General features: G+C 35.9%; 6 protein-coding genes across 6 annotated transcripts; 4 read left to right on the top strand and 2 right to left on the bottom strand.

Moving 5' to 3' along the window:
• Positions 1–1,206: 1,206 nt before the first annotated feature.
• Positions 1,207–4,226, top strand: LOAG_02347 (hypothetical protein). Its single transcript, XM_020445984.1, has 7 exons — positions 1,207–1,366; positions 1,788–1,917; positions 2,094–2,335; positions 2,402–2,615; positions 2,813–2,971; positions 3,213–3,376; positions 3,473–4,226. Exons 1-7 carry the CDS (start codon positions 1,215–1,217, stop codon positions 4,077–4,079), a joined length of 1,668 nt encoding a protein of 555 aa, XP_020303619.1. The 5' UTR covers positions 1,207–1,214; the 3' UTR covers positions 4,080–4,226.
• A 2,402-nt stretch (positions 4,227–6,628) lies between these two features.
• LOAG_02348 (hypothetical protein) lies at positions 6,629–7,416 on the bottom strand (the record flags this gene model as incomplete). The annotated part of the gene is made up of 3 exons (XM_003137886.1): positions 6,629–6,802; positions 7,167–7,271; positions 7,357–7,416. The coding sequence occupies 3 exons, from the start codon at positions 7,414–7,416 to the stop codon at positions 6,629–6,631; spliced, it is 339 nt and encodes a 112-aa protein (XP_003137934.1).
• A 16-nt stretch (positions 7,417–7,432) lies between these two features.
• On the bottom strand, positions 7,433–8,053 carry LOAG_02349 (hypothetical protein; the record flags this gene model as incomplete). Its single annotated transcript, XM_003137887.1, has 4 exons — positions 7,433–7,543; positions 7,633–7,711; positions 7,759–7,859; positions 7,940–8,053. 4 exons carry the CDS (start codon positions 8,051–8,053, stop codon positions 7,433–7,435), a joined length of 405 nt encoding a protein of 134 aa, XP_003137935.1.
• A 4,894-nt stretch (positions 8,054–12,947) lies between these two features.
• On the top strand, positions 12,948–13,941 carry LOAG_16872 (hypothetical protein; the record flags this gene model as incomplete). The annotated part of the gene is made up of 3 exons (XM_003137888.2): positions 12,948–13,017; positions 13,336–13,523; positions 13,765–13,941. The coding sequence occupies 3 exons, from the start codon at positions 12,948–12,950 to the stop codon at positions 13,939–13,941; spliced, it is 435 nt and encodes a 144-aa protein (XP_003137936.2).
• A 1,399-nt stretch (positions 13,942–15,340) lies between these two features.
• On the top strand, positions 15,341–15,671 carry LOAG_16873 (hypothetical protein; the record flags this gene model as incomplete). Its single annotated transcript, XM_020449528.1, has 2 exons — positions 15,341–15,499; positions 15,579–15,671. 2 exons carry the CDS (start codon positions 15,341–15,343, stop codon positions 15,669–15,671), a joined length of 252 nt encoding a protein of 83 aa, XP_020306916.1.
• A 2,635-nt stretch (positions 15,672–18,306) lies between these two features.
• Positions 18,307–18,630, top strand: LOAG_02351 (hypothetical protein; the record flags this gene model as incomplete). Its single annotated transcript, XM_003137889.1, has 1 exon — positions 18,307–18,630. One exon carries the CDS (start codon positions 18,307–18,309, stop codon positions 18,628–18,630), a length of 324 nt encoding a protein of 107 aa, XP_003137937.1.
• Positions 18,631–18,649: the final 19 nt, after the last annotated feature.

Raw genomic sequence — 18,649 nt, forward strand, 5'->3', positions numbered from 1 at the left:
TACATTTTAAACATTTTCTGATTATGCGAAGGTTATTGGTGCAACTTGAACCGACTCAGCTTCTGTGATGAAATGAAGAGCAATAATTAGGAGGATGTTATGATGAATGCGAATCTTGATGAACTATAAATTATGGATAAAAGCAAAGACGCGCTATTATTCAACATTTCTCAATTGCACCTTACTTTCAAAGGTGATGTAGTAAGAAATAAAACTCAAACCGAAATTATGAAATGAAATGAAGTGACAATGAGAAAATGGCAAATGAACATCATTTGTGTGAAAGGGAGCTGACATGTCTGAATCAGGAAATATTTTGACCCGAAGGTTTCTGAAACGATTTTGCATGCTATCTTCAACTAATCATTTATTTACCCATTGGTAAAATCCGGTCAAAGCATTTGGACCTTAGAAACGCACAGTGGGCCTTAGAACTGTTGTCATGCAAAGGTTGCCATCAACCCTCATGTTATTCCGTCAATTTTGAGCTTTAATATGGTGCCTGATTTCAAATGCAGAAAGTAAGAATAATAAGAATAATAAATACAAAGTCCTTCAACTCCAGTTCGATGTAATAGTCCCGATCTCAACAAATATTTTCACAAGTTAGTCAGGACGTGACATTGCAAAATGAGCACTAGGTGTGGTATGATATAATGTTGTTTTGGACATGGTTTAGATTGGATAGTCTAGGTGAAGGGGGCGAGGGGGAAGGAAGATGGGTTGTTGGGTAATGTGTGATTAAGGGGGTGAGAGGATCAACTAGTTCCTGGTGTATCCTTATTGTGCCACGGACTGAAAGTAAAAAGGGAGTAATGCTGCTGAAGAGATCCCTAGAAGTAGCATGAAAGTTAGAAGCGAAATAGCATTAGTTAATGAAGAAAGAGGGTTAGGAGAGAAATTATTAGGAGGGACAATGAGTGGTTGTGCGATAGCCGTTGGAAGTGGTTTTTATAATTGTTTTGTGTGCTTTCATTTTCTGTTAGTAAGAAGGTTGGTGACATAGTGGGAGAGAGGAAGAAGAGGTTTTCTGGTATCGCGGGATCAGGTGAAGGGTCGCTGGTACCTTCCGATTAACCTCTACCTTTCAGGTTAGAAAACGTTGACTGATTACACGCTCTTCGTTTCCATATTTTTCGAAATACTGTCCTTTCTCCGCTTGCTTCAACCAAATTATACATTTTCTCTGAGTCCTAAGCAACACCTTTGCAGACATGGGAACAAGATATGGTGGCGGACGTGATGGGCGTAACCAACGTGGTACAGCGTATAACGCGAATGGTAGACAGTCCAGGCCTGTTCAGCGACTCTCTTTTCGACGAGAAAATAGTGGTGATCCAGATGCCAATTTATCCTCCTTTTACAGGTTAATTATGATATTAATTTTAAAAGTTGGAGCACAAAACAATGTGCTTGTGTGTGTGTTGGATTTTGCTTTTCCACAATAAGATGGTGAGTTATATGCATGGCTCCTGAGCGAATTCCCATCATGTTTTGATTTTAGCCTTATGCTGAATTTCATTTCCAGACAAGGAAGTATTGTAACAAATAGGACTATTGTTTATAATACAATCAATTTATCTTAGATGAACATCTTATCCGTAAAACTCGTGACAAATTATCAATCCGAGCACCAAAATCCCTACAAAATTTCGAGCAGAATGCGATTTTACTTCTCACAGTACTGTTTCGGTGACACAAAGCTTTATTTTAGTCGTTATTTCTAACATGAAGTTCATGTTCAGATTAACTGTACTGCATACATTTTGCTTTTTTCCCTGATCTAGAGACCGGTTTGGTAGTCATTCCCCGGAAGAATATATGAATCTTCGTTTTTCGCATTTTGACAACAAAATTACCAAGGACGAAATTAAAGACATCCTGGAGCGTGAATTCCGTCGTTATGCTCCATTTGAGGTAAGCGTTTTCTGGATATTTATGTTTGTTTCCTTAACTTCAGAAAACTGAACTGACTGACGTCTTTATTGTTTTTATTTACACATGTGCTTGTGTAGACTCTGAAGTCGTTTAGACATTGCTGTTGTTCCCTTTCAGTTTTTTTTCTCTTTGTTGAAATGCGAACTAATTTGTAGATAAAAATAGTGCGTAACCCTGGCGACGAGCAGCGCCTTGCATATGTAAATTTCGAGCGCCCAGAGGCTGCGCGAACAATTCGACATACGATGTTACCACGGTTGCAGAAATTGCTGGGAAAAAGACTTCATCTTGATCCTGCAGGCATCATTAGAGATCAAGAAGGAAAGTATATTCCCGATCGATATAATCGAGCACTTCAAGCTGAACGGGAGCGTGAACGAAAGGATCCCCTAAGAAGGTGATCCCACTTCATGGAAGCGTTTGCTTGCGAAAAAGAAAATGTATAAAGGGGTGGTGTTTTTAGGAAATCTCCAAGCAGACGTCGTGAGGAAGGGGGAACATGGAATTTGAAAGAAGACGACAGTGATGCAACGAGAACACTGTTTGTGGGAAATATGCCAGCAGATATACGAGAGTCAGAAATTCGTCGTGTTTTCGAAAAATATGGAAAAGTTGAAGATGTTGATATCAAAACACCTCCAGAAACTAATGCAGCATATGCTTTTGTTCTTTTCCAGGTGGGTTTTCCCCGAGAAAAAGACTTCCATATTTGGCATTGTTTGTACGAGCACATTTTACAATTATTTTCAACGACTGTGGAGAGCTAATACCTGGTGTTTCGGGCTTGAAAGAAGTGATTTATAGGTGTAACCATGCATTAGCTGAATGATGAAGCAGTTATAATTATACGGTCGTGAATTTGATGTTTTTGTAGACTTTGGAGCAGTCTATGAATGCAAAGGCCAATGAACATGACCGTCCAATACGGCCAGGAACAACTCGTTGTAAAATTGGATATGGCAAATCACAACCATCAAATCGTTTATGGATCGGTGGGTTAGGACCGTGGACATCTGCAGAATATTTGGCTAAGGCACTTTTTTTTCTGTTTTGATTGTATTATTCTGAAATTAATAACAATTTTTAAATATGGTGGTTTTTTAATCAAGGTTATTTCTTTGCGTGGAAAATATGAAGGAATGAGTCTTGAATGCTCAAAACATGTTTTAAATGGTGTAGCACATCGTCCTTTGAGTATTCAACTTTTACAAACATTGTCAACTTTAGCTATGAAATGGTTTCGAAAGAAGTTGTGAAATGATACTAGTTTGCAGGAATTTGATCGATATGGGCTTATCGATCGGTTAGACTATGAAGAAGGCGCTGATTTTGCATATATCCGGTTTACGGATCAGAATGCAGCGATGGATGCTTGCCGTGCCATGAAAGGTTTTCCACTGGGTGGAAGAGACCGATGCATTATCGTTGATTTTGCCAAGTTCGTTATTTTCTGTATTTCTTTGTTCCATTCTTTATCTATTTATAAGGATTCGTGATTATGTGTAATGCTTGACCTAAGGTCGTTTCTTTGTAGAGATGATCAAAAGGAAGACCGTAAAAGACGACGGAGCATGTCTGCCGGGTCGAGGAAACGCAACAAAGGTCCACGTACGCCACCTGAAAGTCCATCAAGTACACCATCTGATGGTGAAATCGATACCATTGATGAGCTAGAACGAAGAATTGCGCCTACTTGGCAAGGTTTCATTATCCTGAAGAAAACTGAATACGCGATTCGTTTGCATCGTATCTCGGGAACGGAACATTTGCTTCAGAAGTTACTTCGTGATCCGACGGATGGTAGCGCACTGAAGCTACACATTACTCAGCGGCTTCCATTGGTTAGTCAGGAGGCACTTGAGGAGCGGCTAATTCATTCATCAAAGAAACAGCTTAGCCTAATGATTGCTGTAGCGTGTGATAAGCCCATCCGGCCGCTCGTTAATTATCTTTCCGAGAAAGATGCTGCCGGTGTTGTCACTGTTCCCAGCGGTGTATTGTATGTTTTTGCTGCTAGTAATATGGCTGATCGATTAATTCAGGCCTGCGCACGCAATATAACCTTATTGACACCTGAATGTGGCCATCTGTTATTTGCATTGGCTCTAAAGGCCTTACCTGATACTCCCAATGGAGGTTAATTCACCAGCTGTATTCTGTGCTACTTTTTCGATACCTAAACTGTTTTATCTGTAAAACTTCTGTCAAGTATCAGTTTTTCTTTGGTTTATTGCGTACAACGCTATAATTATTTCAGCTTTCTCTTCATTTCTATATTTCTGTCTTGGTAAGTTTCCATGTTGAGTATTTTCTTATCTTGAAAAAGGTTTAAGAATGACCTCATAAGTATACATTCAGTAAGCAAATTTGATTCTTGAAGCAGTTGCATAACTGATAATTTTCTGACAACTCTTTGATGTCATTAATTTAACTTATCATTGCACAACTGATAATTATTTAGTAACTTCCTTGTATGGTTAATTTAACTTGTCACTGCAAGTTATATGCAAGCTACAGTTTTCTTAAGATTATCCTTCTGCTTCAGTTCTGATTCTCACTTTTGATAGTGATTTTCTAGAAATAGCATTTTTGTATTTTGAGGTTTGGCATTTCCTGGAATTTGTGACCGTAATAGGGGAAATAGACAGCACTAATAAAATCACTCATTAATTAGCTATGTAGTTATTTTGATGATTGCTTGATAGCACGTGTTGATTTTATGGAGCAGGTTTGCCCTATCCAATTCCAACTGTAAAGTTAAAGTTTGAAAAATGAATCGCTATGAATATTGCTACGTTCTTTAATCGATACCTATTCGTATACTCATTCATTCATAAATTCATATGATTGTTTAATAATTTCTTACACAATTAGTATTATTCATACTGTTATATTTTTTGGCAAAATTTCGGTTCTAAATGACCGTAATGTTTTTTTACAAAAATATTTTGCAATTCTTAACTTTCGAAAAAAAGATTCGAAACGCCTACTGTTTTGCATATTTCATTTTCCGGTCTATGCACGGATTTACCCTGTTGCTAATAATTTGCTTGGCCAACAACAAGTCTGTATGACGGCAAGTTGAATTTCTGTCTGCTTACGGATACCGTTAATTATCAAGTTTGCTTTTATTGTTATTCTGGCTAAAATTCAATTCAAATGAGGTTTTGGAACATTTTATATTTCGAAAATCTATTCATATATTTGAATTTATACGTACATTTTTTCATGGTCTTTCTGAATGACATCGCACTACCATACTTGTTTGATTTGAATTCTGCTGTTATTTTGAGCAAACACTTTGTTACTCTAAACATGCTGATATTCTGGAACAACGTGTTTTTTATTTCGTAGTTTTGCTGTCCACATAAGGAAGGGTGCGGATCAGGTTTGTTTGTGTTCGTCATCAGCTAACTTTCTGGCAAGTGATTTTTTCAATCCGCGCGTTTTTTTTTTCTTTTTTTTTTTTATTTGCTTGATTCATTTTGTCGTTTCCGAGACCCCTGCTGTATTTGAGTACTTTTTTCATCATTCCATACCGAGGTCACCAAATTTTCTGGTAGATTTCAGTTGCTAATTTCAGTGTTTGCAGAGCGCGGAACTTCGATCGGTTTAACAGTATTTCTCGAAATGACATACGAGCTAGTTTTCATTTCAAATTTACCTCTTTATTAAGGTTTTTAGAAGTGACTCAGGTCTGGGAATTCACCAAAGGTAAGTTACTCCTGCTACAGCTTTGCTATTGCTGGATATCTCTCTACATTCTTTTTATCTAGCATTGTCGCGTGTCTTATTGGTATCTGTAAAGTATTTTACGCGCTTAACAACACACAGAGTTTCCTACACAATTTCACGGTATTGCGGACACAGAAATTTTTGTTATGGAAATGTCCGAATTCTTTCCAAGCTAAAAGCAAGGATTGCGATACTTCAGTCCGCTTCTAATCTAATCTTTAACATAAGCTTAGTAAGAATTGGCATATTCGCAAGTTTTTACCCACTATTTTTTTGCGTAGAAATTTCAGAAAGTTAATATTGTTAGGCCAGAAGTAATATTTGTTAGAACGCGAGAGGTATTTGTGGTTAATAGGACAACATATGAAGGTATATACAGACGTGATGAGTTGGATGCCTTGTTACATCTGTTTGCGGACATTGTTCTGACTACATCGAAGTTGTACTGAACTATTTTAAATAGCCCACTTCGTTTTTATGATTACTGTTGTAGATAGAGTGGGAAAATTGGGTCTGTGATATAAGTGAGAAAATTGGAGAAATCTAATAAAGTTTTTCCCGTGCTCTGATTCAGACCTACATTTTATCCTTATATGTCAATGATTAAAGCCAATTTTGATAAAATGCTTCTAGTTGGTTATATTGAAGTTATATTTTTAACATCATTACTTCAGAAGTGGTGCTTCCACGGAATCACTGATAGCAGTTTTGTGTTTCTTCCTCAAAATATCAATGGCCAATAGATTGATTATCTTTGTTCTGTTAATCTACCGGTTATTTTTTAAAAAAAAAGAAAAATTTCGTTAGTGGACTGCGGTTGTAAATTATTTATATTGGTTTTATCATTTCTAATTCTTACGAAATTACCTAGGAACGATTCATAAGACATCTAAGTACGGACATTGCTGTTCAAAATTTCCAACTACAAAATGAATAATTCAACAAAAACTATGAATTAAAGAGCAAGGGAAATCACAAATATCAGATTGTTGAGTGCACATGGTGGAGCATATTTCCGCTGCAAGTTCTTATTGACTTCCTCCTTGGATAGCGGTCGAGCATTCCTGTTATTAATAAAGCACACAAGCTGATTTGGTGAATGATGTGTTGGTGTGGTGGTGCTAGATTGCTAGAATGGTTTTACGGAGTCTTAGTGATATTCCAACCAGCGCTTCATAAAATCATCAAAAACAAGAGAAGAAATGCTGCTGAGACAAGGTTGAACCCGATATATTTCACTGAAAATTCTAGTTTTTGAGTATTGACTCAGTTCCTGGTTGGAACAGTATCATTTCCCATAGTCTTTGGTATGTTGTCGCCGTCTCGATGTATTTGAAATTCTTTAAGCTCTAATATCCAGATCTCAAGATTTAGGGAACGGGATGAGAATTTTTCAAACAGGATGAGTGGCGACACTTATTTCCTTCAAAAATGATTGAAATTGGAATCGCAGAGATTCTTAAGAGACCTTAATTTTTTAAAGGAAATGAAACCAACGTATGAATGGTGAATGTTGGTAACAGGCCCTTAATAAGAGTCGAGGCTATAATCTGGGCCAAGATGGACAATGCCATAAGTGCTGGTTTTACTGTCGTTAGCTAGAACAATGCGGATGATGTAGTGATAATCGATTGAGAACTGTTAACATTTCCGTCGTAAAGTACACAGCATTATGACGTAAACCTTGGCGTAGTTCGCTGTTTGATGACTGAACATCGAACGGATTGTCCAGTCATCAAGCATTTGAATATAATGTTTGCTATACTGAAATTTTCAGTCTATTTTCGCGGTTCAGAAACAGGCAGGCTATTTTCGATGGTGGACCAGTGTGCGTATGTCTGTCTGTCTGTATGCATGTATGTATGTGAATCTGCATGAGAAATAAAAACTGACATATTCCAAAAATAGTGCATCCAGAATGTTGAATAAAAGCCTGATTTGTTCACAATTAGTATTTACTTTATTCATGGCCATGGAAATGCGACTAACCGCAAGTAACGTGGAACTTACGCTGACTTCAGCATCTTCAAGAGTCCAACTGGAAGGATAAGTTTCGGTAATTTCTTCGCATTTTTTCAATTTAACTTTAGCAGCAATGGCAAGTCGCGCAATAAATATTGTTTGTCATCAAATGTGGAACACACATGTTGGTAGTTCGTTAATCTCGTAGCGGAAATTGTAAGGAGCTACAAATACAAAATCCAGCCATATGTCGATGCCTTAATTATCAGTAGATTCTTGAATTTATCACCTTCTATCAAATTACTGTGATCTCGGAAATCGTGATCACATCCAGATTAAAACAAAAAATCCAAACACCAACAGATTTATTTGTACGAGTTGAGGAGTCCAAATCTGGATCCAGTAAAAGTTTAATCATGATAGCTTCCACTGATTGCGATCCCACGCCACTTTCGTGTCATTTGGACTCTTCATTTCATGAAATTAGTATTAATACATTATTTACAGGAAGGATTATTTTAGGCTTTTATTTAGAAACGCATGGACGTGTCAAACGAAAACTTGAACCATTCTTCCATATTCTGGGGCCATCTATTTTTGTTGATCCTGAATATAAACGACAGTGCAAATGAATGGTTTCGATCACTCTCATTTTCGGCAAATTTTCAAAAAAAGAGTTTCAAGAACAATGAACAGTAGTACCACACCAATATAGTTGATAAGGACACTTATGCTACATAATTTTTTTTTCTTATGCTACACAAGTGATAAGTTTGGATTTGTTGTATTATCACAGTGTGAAGTGATATAATCTCGTAATCTCCATGCTGCATCACCTCATTGACAGCTACAAGCAGGGTATTTCATAATTCGCTATCATAGGAATTTCGCAAAGCACGATTTTTGCCAGCTAAACCACTACTACACTGATCAATTTAAGATACATCACAACTATCGAACAACAAAGCAAAAGAAAGTTCGTTGATGATATTGAACCATTACATTGAAATTTAGCTAGTAAGCATATCAATCAAATGTAAAACATAGTGATACACGGTCTGTCAAACAGGATTACTTTGACATTCACCTCGACTTGTGTAACTTGCACATTTCGGGTCTAAATCAATGCATGTATTCGAATCTGTTGAGAAATCTCAAGAAATCTCTTCACTTCCACGATTAAAGTCATTCAAGTGAACTATTTTTGAAGTTATAATTAGATAAAGTAAGAATAAAGTAAAAAAATAGCTTACACCTCTTAATTCACGCAACTGATATTTTTTAAACAAAACAGTGAAGGCAAATGAAATTACATGAAAATGCAGCTTCAAACTATCTACATATGACGTACAGTCCCAAAATTCTGGCATTATTTGTAAATTAGGGAAAAGAAATCTTTTTAACCTTAATTCTGTAAGTTGGAAACAAATCAAATTTTGATGATAATTTTACAATTCTAAGCAATGAAATGGGAATTTTTAACCTTGAATAGAATTGAATAGAAATATGTAGTTTGATGAGTCATAGAATCAGCGGATGTCCTGGTGATAACATTGTTTTAGTTTTGAAGAAATTACATGTCAAATAAAATGAAGTGAATAAGGATGGATCGATTGTTAATCAATTTACTAAGCCTGGATAATGTGGTAATGAAGAGGCAGCAGACATTCCTCAGAGAGAAATAAGACCAAACAAGTAGTCCTTTTTTCGGAATTTTTCAATTTATTTTTTAATGCTTCCTTGCACTCCCATCTAATAAATGCACCAAAACACAATGTGGTTTATCATAATCATTTTAAACTATTTCATTTGAAGGATATTTTCAGCGCTCTTAATTTCACGGCATTTTGTTACATCTTTTCTGTGCATCAATTGAAAATATTACTCCAGAAGTACATGCGCTTCAGTAAACCTCGTGAGTTTTGCCAAATCTTGCAATCATCGTCCGTTTACACAATATAGTTATGGTTGATACCTTGCGAGAGCAAAGGTTTTGTAATATCTGGAAGTATCGGTATGTTCACTGTCTCACGACGATACAGGATCAAACATGTCAACAGAAATAAACGAAGAATATACCGTTGAAACACTGTAGCTTATGAGGAGAACAAAGAGTAATTTGCTGCTTCACAAGAAGAGGCATGATTTTTTTTTCTCTTTAGTGATTTCGAAATAACTTCCTGAATCTTTCTAAATTTACTTGCAGCGTAACTGACTGAACTTCATATTAGGTACAGATCAAAAAAGAATCTGTAAAAAGAAAGAAATGAAATAGTCAAATGGAAGAATCAAGAATAAGTCGAGTAGCGAAAAAAGATTGGCAATGCAATTTAATAGAAATTCATTAAAAAATAATGGAGAGAGTTAAAAGATTTACAGATCATTTCCAGATAATTATGAGATATGAAGAAGTAGAGAAACACTGCGTCAAACTTCTGGTTAATACAGCGCGGAACGCAGAAGTGCGATTGTTTTGCAAAAAAGACAGAAGAAATTACCAGTTGTCCAGCTGCGTACCATAAACACGCCATTGTATGTTTGTAACTGCAAAAAAGAATTGAATTCATATTTTCAACGGAATTTGAAAAAGTGTATCGGCATTCTCACATGTTTCTGTATATTTGAAAATGAACTCCCATTTGTGCCAAATTTAAACTTTCCTTCAACGACACTTTACAAATAAGACATTTCCGGTTTAGTTTAGTTGGTTACATATTTTTACAATCGGAATTAAAAATCCGGTATTCGAAATCTGGAATCTATATTTTTGCAATTTTCGAATGTTCTTAGAAACCACCATTTGTTTTACTCTCGGACATTTGTCTCATCCTACAACTTTGGTTATACTTTCATCAAATAGGTGAAGGCTTTTCAACTTTCATTCTTTTTTTTCGACAAATATTTAAATTGCCATAACACTTTAATACCATAACACTATATTGCCATAGCAATTTTTTCGGTCACATCTAAATATTTGACATTTTACAAATCCTTGCATTAAACTGATAATAATAACAATAATTTCATTTTAAATTCTAGACCTGAAATGGCTAACTTATTTTGGAGCTTTTTCCAAATATGGAAATGTTATCCGGATACTGAAAAACTGCCTGTAACATGGCTTTCAGAAAGTTACTGGGGATGTGCTTTGAGAATTTATGTGCTAAAGGATGTTTTCCTAACCTCTTTTGACCAGTTCAGCTGGTGCCGCCTTTCAGATACAAGAAGGATCTAACGATAAAACAGGCTATTTTTGGCCTTTGATTTCATCCAGTGGAGAGGAAAAAGTTTACCATTTGGAAAAGATTGATGTACGTTGTAATATCATGGAAGACATTTGTTTGTGATTCAAGCTTCTTTTATATTTCCATTGGTGGTTGTTTTTTTTCTTACTTCTGTTTGTTTCACCACCAACATTTTGTTTTTATAAGTACCAGCATTGAAATTTACTCTAAATTCAGGCAGAAATAACCATTCGAAAATTTAACTATTATAAATATCTTCAACAACCTAACATCTGTGCTTCAACTACTAAAAATAGGCCTTCGTTTTGAGTAGCAGAGAGGGAAGGATTCTCTCCAACCTATATTACTTTGTGAATTTCAGCGAGCTGATGCTCACCATCAGCCAATACAAGTTTGCGTTTTTCAAATAGCGAAATGGAGAATGCGATGATATAGCAATAATTGTCAAGAGATATTCAACTTCATTTTACAAATTAATAACCGATATTAGAAATTGAAGAAAATACTAATCTTCTCTTACTGAAAATTTAATTCACAGTGAACTGATAAGCCATTCTGCTTGTGATAAATAAATAATACCAAATTTAGATGGCAACTGCGATTTAACCGGCACCTCACCAAAGAATACAGGCAGAAGCAACTTTAAGAGCACATAGAATAATTTTTTTTGTCATGTTTCTTAGTTAATTAATTTTTTTTTGGCAATCTAGTTTAGTCAAACAAACGAACATTTTGCGCGTATTTGATTTTTAGCCATTAATCACGATTGGATTGGAAAAAAACAATATATTCCAAAAAGTTTTGATGCCGCAGATTAGCGGCCAGGATTTGGTATTTAGTTAGTATTAAGGCTAACTACGAAGGTCATTTCCTCGACCTGATCTTTTAGATGCTTGACGATTTTTCTTCCTCGACAAAAAACACAAGAAGTTCATAGTATTGCAGGTTTTCTCATTCACGGATTGAAATTTTCAAAGCTAACTTTTACGCTAAGCGTTGTGATGGATTATACACATTGTATTGTACACAGAACTACGCAGTGTGTTCCAATAAAATTCTTTGTATAATGAAAAGTATATATTGTCTTGTCAGTTTCAAACTATGAAGCTCAGGTCGTCTCATATTTTGATAAAATCCTTTAGATATTCAAAGTACCTTTATTCCTTTACACAACGTCTGATTCTGGATGCATTACTTCAAAATGGTATTATCTTCAGAGATTGTGTGCAAGATTATAAAAATATTTCATTTGAAAAAACTGCCGTATATGGTAGCGATCTTGGTAGTACAGCAGCAGATTTTCGCTTACTGAGTAAGTTATTTTCCTACGTGGATCAGTAAATGTTTAAAAATTGAATACTTGTTTAGAAATAAAAATCTGAGCTAACTTTCAGTAAAAACTTATGCTTTACAGATTTCTCATGTTTGGGTTTCTATAATGCTTCTACAGTGTAGGGTGCTCAGTAGTATGTATCGCATGTTTATTTAATGAATCAGTGGTATGTGCTGAATGCCCAGGATTAGTAAAATTTGATATCAGGTCGTTGAGTCAACAGGATGAATTCTTTGAATTTCGTGTACTGCCTATTGTACCATTATGAGCTAAAAAGCCACCAGGATTAGCAACTGGAAGATCCTCCAGTGTTTCAATCTTTCAGCATCCGGAATCCAATGAACATGTAGTAGAGTGGTCCTGACTAACTTCACTAGCTGATCAAATAGTTAACCATATGATTGATGAAAATCTACAGTAAAAAAAATGAAATTGAGACTAAGAACTAAATTATTTCTACCTTGTTCATGTAAAAGGATACTCGATGATAGATAATATAGTGAAATTTGTAAAGCTGAAATTATTGCATGTTTTGGTGAACGAGCGGTAATGGTACGATGTCCTGAAGATTTTTTGTTTAATACAGCATCCAGGACTTGCATGAAGAAGGTTCTAACACCGAACCCAAAAAAATTCGAGATAAATGCATTTGCAGAGTTCGATGACATGTCATATTCCTAATTCAAAAGTTAGCGCTGTCAACCCAACACATATATCACATTTTAGAATCGAAAATGTTATACGAGAAACGGAGGAAACTTCTGGTGCTTTTGAAGCTGGAATCAGCAGAATCGGCAAGCAAGGGTCTTTTTTTCTGGAATTGATTAGTTAGCTTGAGAGTCAAGCCTATACTGGAATAGTAATCATTTTCAGAGTACTTTTTAAAGACCTTCCAGACGGCATTTATGGTGCAATCAATTCTTCGATTGCTTCATTTAATTGTTCGTATGCTTCAGCGGAATATAAATTCCATTACTTGTCTTCCAAGAGAAAAATTTGACTTCAATGCTGGAACATTGTGCCCGAGATAAGTGTTTTTTTTGGAACAACAACCATTAATTTTTTAATTACAAAAGGCAAAACACAACAAAACAAAAATTTTTCTCATCACGTTCATTTTAGTCACAAGTTTCGTAAATTCCCAAAATGATACAATTAACAATGGCGCACTAATCTTGACCAGAAGAGAAAAGCATTCAAGCACCTTAAATCAACCGAAAGAAGCCTTTGTCAGTGAAATCAAGGATTATCATGGAAGCCAAAACCTTCAATATGTTAATTTGGGAGCTGAAAAATTTTATAATTCATTGGTTATTTTTGAAAATCTCAGTTTTATCATGCACTAGCTTATCGGACAGCGTTTATGGTTGTATATGTATGCTACAAAATTTTGTTTGTGTATTAGAGGTAACACCGCATTTTTGCAATATCCACACAATTTTTTGCTGAAACGAAGTATTGCAAATTCCGGGTAAGATTTGCGGGCATATAAAATCATGAAGGTCAAAGTAAATGTAAAATAAGTTTTCCTGCTAATTGTCAATATTGCAGAAAACAAAACCGCAAAGTTCACCAAAACGCAGGAAACATTTGGTGTCAATCCCTGAGAAAACGCAGACTGCGAAATGCCAGAAGAGCATTTTGGCCCGAAATGCCAGAAGAGCATTGAAGAAATCTAAGATTAAGAATCTGCCAACACTGGAAACAGGTTTTCCCATGCTTCCTTAATTTAATATCTTGACTAGAATTTTATGAACATATTTTCAGCTTTTTCATGCTTCTTTTAAACTAATGGCATGTATAGCTAAAAATGTTCAACATACTTCATTGCATATAATCTGGCAGCCCAGTGTTATTGATGTATCCAGCATTGTTAAAGTATGTGAGATGTCTGCAAAATGTTTACAAATTAGTAAATTTTGTCATGTTATCTATAGCCGATATCCTCAAGAAATCTTGAAAATGTGTCGGTGAAATTTTGAACAGTCGTTTCTACTTACCGCTCAATGACTAATGCTGGATGCTTCAACTGATTGTAATGAGATAGGTAAGCATACTACCGGGGAGTTTGCGGTTCTAATAAGTTCAGGTTTGTTTGAAATGTGGTTGAATGTATTCAAGGTTCAGAAAGATGTTTCTGCATGTGTGAACTACCAGCCAAAGTCTGAATCTGTTACATTAGTCAACAAGAGGATAGCACCAGTTAAGGAACGTCCACCAGTTATACAGTCATCTGTTACCTCAAAATGTAAGTTGTTCATTTTTTTAAGCTATTGATTTTTTCTGACTGTTCTGAGCTTGTTAACTGTCATTATTCAGTCCTATCATGAAAAGACAAGCTAAATGGGTTGTATGGAGCTGGATGTTCGGAGGATTTCTATACATGTTTAAATGAATATCCATCCCCATGCGTTGTCTTGAAAGGGAGAAGTATGATGAAATCGCGAAACAACATTCTGAAAGAGTACCCTTGTTTGTCCACTCTGCTACACAAATCTTTGGAACTCTGCAAATTTAGTTTCGAATTTGTTTCCTATTCAGATCATGTCACATGTCAGGGAAACCGAAACGATTGTATTATAAAATTATTTGTCTTCAAGTCAAGTAGTCCATTGTGAACACCTTATCATGTTTTTACTATCGCGAGTCGAAACAATGTAAACGCCTTATTGTGTTTTCTTGGTTATTCACACCCGCAATATTATTTTCAACAAGCATATTTTAGAGTTTTTATGTATCGGACTACCAGATGGAGTTCATGGAGAAGCTTGTACTAATGAAGTAGCGTTCTCTCTGTTAGAAAAAGTTGCCAGGTTTCAGTGTCTTGATCTTCTGAGATATGACATTGAGGGCAAGGTGTGTTTGCCACAGATATCAAGCTTTATTCACTTTATATAACATTTTTAATAGCTTCAGGTTTACTGTACTACCGATGACAATACTTAGTATATCACCGTAATGACGATAATGAAGGCCAAATTAATAGCTTATTCTAATGAATTGTCAACAGAAAAATCAGAGTCGAACTTGAAATCAAAGCTGCTATTTCCAGAGAAGAAGTCTGGTAAATATCTATTGCAGTAGTTGTATGCAAATCTTATTTGTTCATTTATCAAATCAGTGTATGATGACGTCTTCAGAGCTCACATGTGAAAGCAGACCTGGTGGTGCATATGCACGAGAATGCACTGTCAAATTTGTGGTATGCATTTCTGGCTTAGCAACCTATTACCGTTGCCTATCACCTCTTCTGTATGATATAGAATCACAGATGTGCTGTGACAAGGTAATTAGCCTTTTCAATTAAAGTTAGAAGTTCGAAGTTTTGAGGAGTTTTGCAAACAGGTAATTGGATTCAGTTACAGGAACTCGTCAGTACTTGGTACAATACGTTGATAACGGAATTGGGAGGTACCTCAATGAATTCCTCATGTGAGTCATGTTTTGCAGACTTCTAGTACTTTTCAAAATGTGTTACTGGAAATTGTAAGCATATTCTGCCTCCACTTTCCATCAATAATTTCACTGACTGATTGTTTCGATCAGCCGAATGGTTCTGTTTCATCAGTATATTCATCCAATTTCCAGGCAAACTTGTACAGTATGCTTGTCCTGGAAATTAAAATTCGATAATACAATCCACAAATGTCTTGCAGGAGTAAGTGACATCTGAATCTTGCACTGGTGATCTATTACATTGGTTGTTACTGAGTCATTATCTTAATTTTTAGCAGTTTGCTTGTAGCAGCTTGCTCGAAAAATCAGCCGACCGTGTTTGTTAATAGTGCCAAAGAGGAATCAGGGCCATCATTTAATTTAATACACAAGGAAGCGATTTGGTACCGATCGCTTATTTAATCTATGCCGACTGTCAAAACAACAAAGTTTTTTACACAGCTTAAGTCTTTTACAATATCTGAAGTGAACTATGTTTAACATGGAACCTTGCTTTCTCTAGGAGCGGTTGCAAATGAAGCAATAAGTTGCGAAACTAAACCGGATAGTATGTATGCACTATCCGTATTTTTTTTTTTTCATTGGAAAGTTATGTTTGCGTCAAAGATGATATTTTTTACTTGTACTGCTGGAGTCCATTGAGATTTGATTGTGAGAGCAATCAGTCTGTTGAAGCGTATGTCCGGTTCTTTGTTAGTTCAAGTTATGATTGCTCAAAGAACTCGTAAATTCCAATTTACGTTAGGTTTCCAGAAGAATATAGATACATGCGCAAAAGATCAGGGTGACAAGGATACGGCGGAAGTTAAATCAATAGATTCAGGTAGCACATACAAATTTCTTTTTGTTTAATTTGCTTGGCATTTTTCAAATAACACTTTACAGCACAGCTGTGCACTAACAAATCAAATGGAGTCTGTGAGCAAGACTAATGTTCGTCCGAATTTTTGCACTAATAGACAAAATATCATTGTTCTATGCCTTTCAAACTGTGCATACCGGCATGATTACGTAGCTGCATCGCAAAGATGAAGTTTCAAACATTTTCGTCTAAAGAGGAGATATGTACTTGATATGTTTGAAAAAAATTCAGCAGTATCTGCAATTATAATTTACGCACAGCTTCTAGAAGAAGCTACCAGGATTTAGAAGTCAAAGAAAAATATCGCGGTCATCAGTTGTTATCACGGAGCAAGTTGCATTCAGTTCAAGACGAGTCAGGTAATACTTATAAGCAAAGGTCAGAGCATATTCTGGAATTTGTCGGAACAATTTTCAACATTGTTAGATGCTGGAAAGGAAGATGGATTGTACTCGACTGGATGTAATCCCAGTTTCTTTGCATACATTAAAGGTCAAATGATCAAGATGCGTTGCCTGGTCTACAGAAGTTTAACAATGTACCTATGCAGTTGTTATACTTTGGACCGTTATATTCCTCCTGAGAACCAACTCATATTTTCTTATTAGCACTCGTTCTTTCCTCATTTTTATAATAAGCCTGTTGTTTCTATCGGATCAACTATCATTGACCGCTGCCTCAGGTTATTTTACCATAAGCGCCTTTACGACTAGATTATGTTTTGATTAAGTAAAATACAACATTTCCAAATGATCCAAGTCGGATGTGGGCAAGCAGCTTAACCAGAGAAGCAGTGCAGAATATAAATAAAGGGTTGTTTGAGGTCACAGTTATGCAAGACGGTACAGTCATTTGATTCCAATAGGTTCAGCGTAACACGGAACACTAATCACCGACTCTGTCCTACCCATTTTTCCATTCGCTCCATTTGGTGAGTTGAATCAGGTCTAGATTTTTAAGTGTAGCTTCAAGAAGTTTAAGTTCTTGTTTCACTAATGTTTGCATTGTGTCATCCTGTAATTGGTTTGCTTGATGGGAAATATTCACGAGGATCTATGAATTTATTCTCTGGATTGAGGGACAAATGAAATTAAATAAAAGTCCATTCAAGCAGTTGTTGAAATTCGACTCCTCCTTTCAGCAGTGCCCTCTACCAGAAAATTTCATATTCTTATTATTTACAATAATACAGGAATTTATGTGAGATTTTCTAAATTTCCACTGATTTCCCAATCGAAAGAAATTCCTGCTGTAGGCTTTCGTGAAAAAATGTGGCGGGAAAGGAACTGCACTGGGCAAGAGTGAAACACAGAAGCTGTCGCCAAACAAAGTAAGAGTTCGGAAGGAGGAAATATCTCGTCAGTCGACTTTTGTTAATCACTAAGGTCAATTTTTGTCTTTAAACCTTTAATAAATTGATATTTCTAGAATCCAAGTGTAAAAATAAACCAGATGGTTGGTATGTCAGGAATTCATTCAATGTAAAGGTGTTGGAAAGATACAACTTCGTTATCCTGGTTCACTGATCATCGATGATGAAACGCAATAGTGCCGTCCAAGCTTTATGCGTCCTTCTTAACTTTTTTCTCAATAAGTTTAAAGTAGGAACTGGGAACAAAATCTAGCAGAACTTCTCAATTTCAGTTTCACGTAAGTAAATGTTTGCAGTAGGTTTGCAATAGTGTTGTAAGTGTTGCAGTGTAAGTGTTGCGTAAGTAGTGTTGCAGTTCGTAAGTGTTTGCAGTAGCCAAAGCAGTAGCAGCTCCTCAGCAGTAATGTTAACAGTGTCAGAATCCAACATAACTGAAATACTGCTTGCAGAAAGTGATGGCACTTACCCCGCATTTTATCTTCTGAATAATTTCATTGTAAGATCGAAATTGTTTCATTGGGACATGGTACAAGTATTTGAAGGCTCAGTGTCGGAAATGATTTCGAAAAGGGCTATCTGCAGCCATGTCAAAGGCACAGACTCAGTGAATATAGTGGGATTACACCACTGCAGTTTCTTCTTGAAAGAGATGTTGGTACCATGGCATCATAAATCAAGATCCCGTGCATCAAGATCCCGTAGTTCACGAAATGTTTTTGGTCCATAGTATAAATGCGCAGATTTCA

Source organism: Loa loa (assembly GCF_000183805.2).
Source record: "Loa loa unplaced genomic scaffold supercont3.25, whole genome shotgun sequence".
NCBI lineage: Eukaryota > Metazoa > Nematoda > Chromadorea > Rhabditida > Onchocercidae > Loa > Loa loa.